The following is a 7661-nucleotide window of genomic DNA, read 5'->3' on the forward strand; positions in this document are numbered from 1 at the left end:
ATGTTATGTTGGTTGAGTAGAGAAGAAGAAGATAGAAGAAAATTCAGATATCTATCTCTCTCTTGTAGGCTTGCTCTCTCTTGTGTCTTGCTCTCGTGTGTGTGTGTTTGCTTGCTAGGGTTTAAAGCTCTCCCTCTAACTTGGTGGCCAAAGCTTACTTTGTGGGCTTCACTTCTTTCTTTAAAGAATCAAGCCAAAATCAAAGGTAAGGCTTAATCCCATGGTTTTTCTATCTTTCTCAATGGTTATCTCCTTCCCAACCCCTCAATGCTTGGGAAGCTTTCAATTAAATGGTTTTTCTATCTTTCTCAATGGTTTTTTTTTTAAATCAAGCTTTCTAATGATTCATAATGTTTAAATGGTTTAATACTAATGATTCATAATATTTAAATGATTTAATACTAATCTTTATGCTTAATTATAGTATTTTTATTAGTAAATCTCTCTTTTTGGAAAAATATCCTTATTATAGAAGGATGGTTCTTAATGATAAACTCATTATCTTAAACAAAACTCTAGGCTTGACAAGCTAGAGAAAAAGATTAGGTATTTTTATGATTTTAATCTAGTAAAAAATGATGATTAATTTCTTTAAGCTTGTTTATGATTAAGAAAAATCATATTAATTCATTTAAAGTTGAAAGAGGGTTATGCTAACATTTTTGGAAATGAGAAATGGATATTTAAGAATAATCAAGAGATTTAATCGTAATTATGCTTATAATTATAATTATAATTATGCTATCTATGCATAATAAAATTTTAGTTTAAAAGAGGAGTTCCTATTACATTTCATAATTATGGGTCGGCGACTCCAATGCATGGAGAAGCGTGGAGGTCTCTGAGTACCTAGGACATTCGATGCAGAGAGCGGTGATTGCAGGACTGCTACGCATGGAGAAGGCAACGGTTTGCAGGAGTGCTACTACGCAGGAACCCTCCATGCAACTAAAAAACACGACACGTGGAGTCTAATATTACCTTAGTCAAGTGGTATGATTAGTTGGGTCATGTTGGACTCAAGTTTGGATGAAAACTACAGGAAGTCTAATGTTATCTTAGTCAAGTGGTATGATTAGTTCGGTCATGTTGGACTCAATTACGAGTGTTTAGGGTAACATGGGCATATTACCTTAGTCAAGTGGTATAATTAGTTGGGTCATGTTAGACTCAATTTATGTGTGTTTCACTATAGGTGACATGGGCATAGACCATCATTGGGAGCCTATATATAGACCAATAGTGTAGCTCCCTATTCATCATTCACTCATCTACCTTCACTTCTTGTACACCCTTTATTCTCTATGCATGAAATTAAAGTTGTTTCCACTAGAGAACATGGGTATTATAATCAATTTTTCATCAACAACGATTTAGTAATACTCCCCTCTAACTTTGTTCATTTGAAAGTTATGCATTGTTTTGCCTATGGAAGAGTTTCTATGTTCACATCATGTATTTATCACATTCTCTAACTTCTTATAGCTAGAAGCAACATGATGCCCTTGCTTATTTTGCCCTTACTTAAATAAGCAAGCACCAAGGCCATTTTGTAAGAATGTATGATCAAGTTACAACTCCACAAATAGTTTGGTTGATGGTGATGCTCATAACATTCCCCTTCTTTTAGTTGTTTTTGTAAGAATCTGTGTGATCAAGTAACAATGCAATAAATAGTTTGTTGGTGCATGCCCATAATTATCCCCCTCTTTTAGTTATTTTTGTAAGAATGCATGATTAGGTAACAGCTCCAAAAATAGCTTGTTCAAGGGTGCCTCTTTTAGCTATTTTTGGAATGTATGATTAAGTAACAAGTCCACAAATAGTTTGTTTGATTGTGCATGCTCATGATAACCCCCCTTTTCTAGTTATTTAGAAGGAATTTGTAATAAGGTTCACATTCATGTGTTGAAAAAATCCTTCATCTATAGCAAGAAATCCATTTGTAAGGTTGTCACTCCCTTCCCTCTCTCTCTCTCTCTCTCTCTCTTTCTCACACACACACACACACACACACAGAGTTAGATAGTTACAATTCTGTTAGTGGACAATAAGGTTAGTTGTCTCTACAATGTAATGTAAAGGAAGAAAGTGCATTAATTAGATTACAAGAACATAGAAAAACTCTCAATAATTTCTATTTTTGCCTTAGCCTAAGGCCTTACACACAAAGAAATACAAATGCACTCACTATAAATCGAGCGCATTGGGTTGCTTTAAACACATGATTTAACCGTGCATCAATTTTAGTGGGCTAATTATTATGGTTTGCTTGTTGGCAACAACAAGCAAACCATCAACCTATGTAGAACATGGGGTTGGGCAGCTTGAAGACACGGTTGCCAACAGAGTAGCCTGTAATGTCACTCCACTGGTCCCCAATGTTGCCCACTATGATGTAGCCTTGGTCCTCTAGGGCCTTGCGTTTCCCTGACTTGTACAACTCTGCCTTCACACCATGGTCCGCGCTTTGCCTGTTGCAAGTAATTAGCCATACCCCTGTCAACTAATTGTATACATTATTTACCGCCGTCATTAGTGATAGTAATGGCATTGATTTACCTTAGCTGCAAAAGGCTTAAAATTAGCTTATCGGAAGCAAACGAGTAAGGTTTGCTAAGAGAGAGAGGGAGGGGTCATAACCACTCCAGCCATATTTAGTAGCTTAATTTTGACAATTAATAAGGTGAATGTTCGGACCCCAAAAAAAAAAAAGGCAATCTTGGTAAGGGGAATCTGACCTTGAGATTTAAGCCCTCCCATAGAGGTCAAGTTCAAGAGATTGTCAAGAGAAAAGAAGCTACTCTTAATAACCTCAGAAGATTAAGCTTCTCAATAAGGAGATTACCTCGGGGGTAAGCTTCTCAATAAGGGGATTACCTCAAGATTAGGCCTTTCCAGCCTTTATAGCCTGCTTTGAGGAGATTCTTAACAGTCAAATTGCGTTGGCTCTCGTCGCGCCCAGTCAAGAAGAACACAGAGTATCCGAGCTCTTTGAGCTTGTAGAAGAGCTTGAGCGATGCAGGGAGAGGGGTGGCAATGCCTTTTTCAACCCAAGCCTCAAATGAGGTGTCATTGAAGGCTTCAGCTCTGCAGGCAAAAGAGGAACAGACGGAGTTATGGGGATAATGAATGTACAGGACGTGTACATACCAACACAACATGGGGCGGTTTCATATTTATCTGAGTGGCCGCTGCCCAAGTGAGAAAGGGACAACAGGCTTGTTTTTTTTTTTTTGGCGGGTTGCTTTCAGGGGGGGAAGCGTACCCGAAACTGTGTTGGGCGTAATAGGCGACAGTGGAGAGGCTGGTGTCGTCGATATCAAAGACCCAAATGTATTTGCCACCATCGCTCGTCTTGTTGTAGGCTTCGGCGTAGGCTATGGCCTGCTGTGTGGCAGCTTCAGAGTCGTCAAGGTAGGCGGAGCCCGTCATGTAGGCCGCCACGTAGGCTTCACACTTTTCCGGCACCTCGGCCCACCCCCTCAGATTGTTCACGTCCACGTTGAAACGCCAGCTATGGCACAGCTGCTCCCTGTGAGAGCCCGCCCATGTGGCGGCAGGCAGCAGAAGCACAGAGGGCAAGACGAAGAAGAAGACGAAGAAGCAGCAGCAGGAGCATAGTGGGGATGCCATGGATGCGCATCACCAACCAACGCTCAAGCTTCTGCTTTTGTAGGCTAGCTTGCCCTTTCGTACGCGCCACACGTGTTGCGTCACCCCACGTCAGTCTCTCCGGGTCTCTTGTCTTTTTGGAGTACACACAGTGCGCACATCATTTTTGGCCGGGTCTCTTGCCTTTTTGAAGTACACACAGGGCGCGGCCTGACGTTGTTATCTGTTGCGAGTCTTGGTCCCGTTCTCTCCTCCATTCAGCAAAAATTCGAACCTTTAAATTCAAGGCTAGGTGAAATTATAACCGGGCTTTCTCAATTTCAGCCGTGAAAATTACAAGCAAAGGACGGTTTTTTCCTAACACTGGTCCCATTCAAAGGCTGTTCCTCGTGTTTCTTGACGAGTTATTATTGGTACTATTTCTCACATTGCTGTGCGACGTGCCTTTTTATAACATCACATGGTGTAATGGCATCACGCACCAAAAACTTTTTCATTTACAGGTGGAAAACCCTCCATCTGACAGAGCTTCAAGGTCTCAATTTTTACAAAATTAATAGGTTCTATTACTAGCACCTCTTTAAAAAAAACAAACCTTCACACTCAAAATTTGGGGGTATTTCCTAAATTTTGAACTTGTAATTACACCTGCTGCACTATACACGTTTTTTTTTTTCAAGCACCGATTCCATCATAGGATCTTATGCCATTTGCATTCAAGATTTTTTGACGGGTTTTTGTCTTAGCTATCTGCCAATATGAAATAATGAGCGTAGATTCCTTTATTATTACGACAGTATTAGAGGAAGGAGACTAGTCACTACTAGGAGTTACACAGGCAAGCTTTTTTTTGGAAATCATATATATATATATATATATCTTATTATATATAACGGGGAACCCTGGCCTTCAACGACCACCTTGTGGATCTAAACATGGTCTTGTTAAGCATTCACACTACTCAACCATGGCAACTCCTCAGAAAGGAAGCCTTACATAATAGAGCTAGCCAATACCCATGCATTTACAAGTAGAGGTTGAGCAATGATTCTCAAGAATTCTCCTCATTGTTAATTGTAGGTGAAGTATCTCTTTAATTTTATCCCAAGCCAAAAGAGATGCCATTGCGCATATAAAGTGAAACGTAGAGATCTCATTGTTCTTTGTGCAAGCATTTTTCTTTATCATATAGCTCTGGTTGTAGTAGCACAACTTCATTGGCTGCTCCTACAAGTGTTATGCCTATGTCTCCTGAAATCCTCATGAACCATATTGCTTTACATAAATATGAGAAAGCTACCTTATACTCACTCTTCATAGATGAAAAGGCCATGCTAGGATATCCTTTGTTGATCTAAGATACACCAAGAGAGAATTAGTAACATATCATTGGGTGTTTTGTGTTTGAATTACCTACCTAATTTGAGTCGTAATAGTTTAATAGTTGGTAACATTAAAGACTAGGCAACACCATGCATTATTATACATTTAATATATATTTTAACATTTCCCTACATTCTAATGGTTGTCTTAGGGATTATTTGAGAATGTAAGGACCCCTACCCGTAGGGCGGGGGAATCCTTTTGATAGGCGGTTAAGTCTCGTGTTATTTTTCGATTGACGACACCTCGATCTCGTAGAAATACGAGGTTACGAGCAAACGGAGGGACCTAACTCTATCTCGCAGGGGAAGCATAGTCATCCTAAAGGAAATTCTAATCCCCCCAGCACGGAATGTGCGTGGAGATGGAACAAGACCCACACTTGGTTCAAGGAAGCCAACGCCTTTTTCCCCCGTATTTCATGAGGCACGGTCGCTGGCTCGGTCCCCTAAAGCAAGTCTTGTTCGGGACTCTACTATTTCCTAAGTATCGTAAGTTACGACTAGTAGAAAGCTACCCGACTGATCGGGTCCACCCATCCTTAGAATGGTGCCGTCAGGGCATCCATTCTCCCACTTTCCACACACTCACCCGTTCAATTGTTTTCTAATTAAGTCCTACCACACTATGAAACACTTAAAAAGAAATTCCTTTGTTAATTAATTACACTTGATTCCTTAAAAGAAATCTGCCTTAGCACAACATTGAAATCAACAAACATACTTACAGTGAAAAATATTTACAAAGACCCTGGAACCGGGCCGATATTCCAATCCAAACTTCCATGTCCAAACCATAACCATAACCATAACCACAATCCAATCACAACCACAACCACAACCACACCGATGATCTAGAATTCGATCTTCGAGCCTCAACCAGCTGGGTAAACCTCACGGACCATCTCCCCTCGTCGTCAGCTAGCCGATGAGGGCCAAGCCGTCCTGTCACCCCCTCAGGTACTGCCGCTTGTACCAAACCCTCTCGCCCTTCGGAGGGGATGTCTCCTCATGAGGTGGGGTTAAGTCACCGCACTAGCCTGGACCCACAGAACTAGGCAGCATATATACATCACCTTGGTGGTGAAATTCAATTCCCAGTGGCATAGGAGGGGATTGCCCTGAGCCGACTCCCGGCCTCGCTATATCCTCCGCCCGGCTACACAGGCAAGCACGGAGTTAGCTAAGGGGGGGGAGAAGCTGTACCTGCATGTTAGCAATAAACCAGTAGTGTATCCAATAAAAAGAGACATAACCTTTATTCAATGAATTCACACATTAACAAAAAACTATCGTTTCGAAAAGACAATGATTCAAAAGCAAGATTATTTTCTTATAACTTTACTTAAGAATAACCATAAGGTACTTTAGGCCATCTATACTAGGGGTTTAACCTTGGTTCCTTTCCTATTATTTTGAATCTTTGCATTAAGCTTCATAAGAGAGAATTTTACTTAAACTTGTTAAATGACCAACTTGGTTATCGTTTTCGTGCCTATTCCCTTCAAGAGGAGCGAAGTCGATTGCAGGGACGCGATTCGCTTCATTCCCTCCTTGGGCAGCGCATGGTTCTTCATTTTGGCGGCGTTTCGACGCCATAGGAGCACTAGAGTTTTAAGAGGATAGAGAGAGAACGGGGTGAATATAAGAGGTTGGGAACTTGGAGAGAAAAGAGAGAATTCTACTGGTTCAAACGGATTCAAAAACGGAGTCCGTTTGGGGTAGGAAAAGCTTGTTGGGCTTATGGGTAGGAACGACCTCTTAGCCTAAGTTTAAGTCGCCGCATATGGGGGGGGAATTGAGAGGGTGTCCTTAACTTGGAGAGCTCTTGAGAAGAGTGTACGTCTAGGGAGGCCTAGGGAAGAGTAAGGCAAGGGCTGGAGGAGAAGCACACTTTAAGTCTATTCACACGGGGGGAGAGAGAGTGTAGGACATGTCCTAGAGCTTGAGGGAGGGCTTGCGCCTAGGGCCTTGCTGGGGGCTTGTCTGGAGAAGGGGGCTGGGAGGGTCCTTTTATAGGTGCTGGAGGGTGGACGTCCGGGTGCGGGAAGGTGACACCTGGGTGGTGTACGTGTCCAGGAGAGAGTGTGGGCGTGAGACACCTGGGGGTGGAGGTGTCTCGAGGAGAAAGAAAGTGTGACACATGGGGGTGGAGGTGTCCCCAAGAGAGAGAGAGCGCGACACCTGTGGATAGAGGGTTCTGGGAGGAGGGGGTACGTGTAGGGGTGTGCTGGAGGGTGCGTCTAGGTCGTGTACACGCTTGGGTGTCCCGGGTGGATTGTCGGTTTTTTTCACGGGTGGCGCCCGTGGTGGGGCCCACGCCGGCCGCCCGCCGCCGCCGTCGTCCCGGGGGATCAAAAATTTTTTTTTGACGAAAATGTCCGGCCTTGCCCCGTGTTCCGTTCGTTGATTCGACGCCTTGATAGTTACTATTTTAGGTCGGAAGTTCGCAGATTAAAGGCTTAAAAGCTTAATTAAACCCATTCTGGGTACCCGTTTTTAGTTCAAAAAAAACTATTTTAAGCGTAAAATTACGCGTAGATTCCAAATTTGGATTCAAAATTATAAATTTCTAAGCAAAAATGGCTCATTTTCTAAAAATAGAAGTTTTTTAATCGTAAAAATGACAAACTAAGTTATATTTTTCAACTCTGAAGCAAGTAC

The 7661-nt window shown here is 42.0% G+C and overlaps 1 protein-coding gene across 1 annotated transcript; it reads right to left on the bottom strand.

Moving 5' to 3' along the window:
- Positions 1-2105: 2105 nt before the first annotated feature.
- On the bottom strand, positions 2106-3641 carry LOC147623255 (acid phosphatase 1-like). The gene is made up of 3 exons (XM_086821353.1): positions 3269-3641; positions 2881-3090; positions 2106-2474 (listed from the first exon to the last, which is right to left on the bottom strand). The coding sequence occupies exons 1-3, from the start codon at positions 3634-3636 to the stop codon at positions 2297-2299; spliced, it is 756 nt and encodes a 251-aa protein (XP_086677479.1). The 5' UTR covers positions 3637-3641; the 3' UTR covers positions 2106-2296.
- Positions 3642-7661: the final 4020 nt, after the last annotated feature.

Source organism: Cibotium barometz, chromosome 27 (genome assembly GCF_041138505.1).
Source record: "Cibotium barometz isolate CiBa-2024 chromosome 27, ASM4113850v1, whole genome shotgun sequence".
Classification (NCBI taxonomy): domain Eukaryota; kingdom Viridiplantae; phylum Streptophyta; class Polypodiopsida; order Cyatheales; family Cibotiaceae; genus Cibotium; species Cibotium barometz.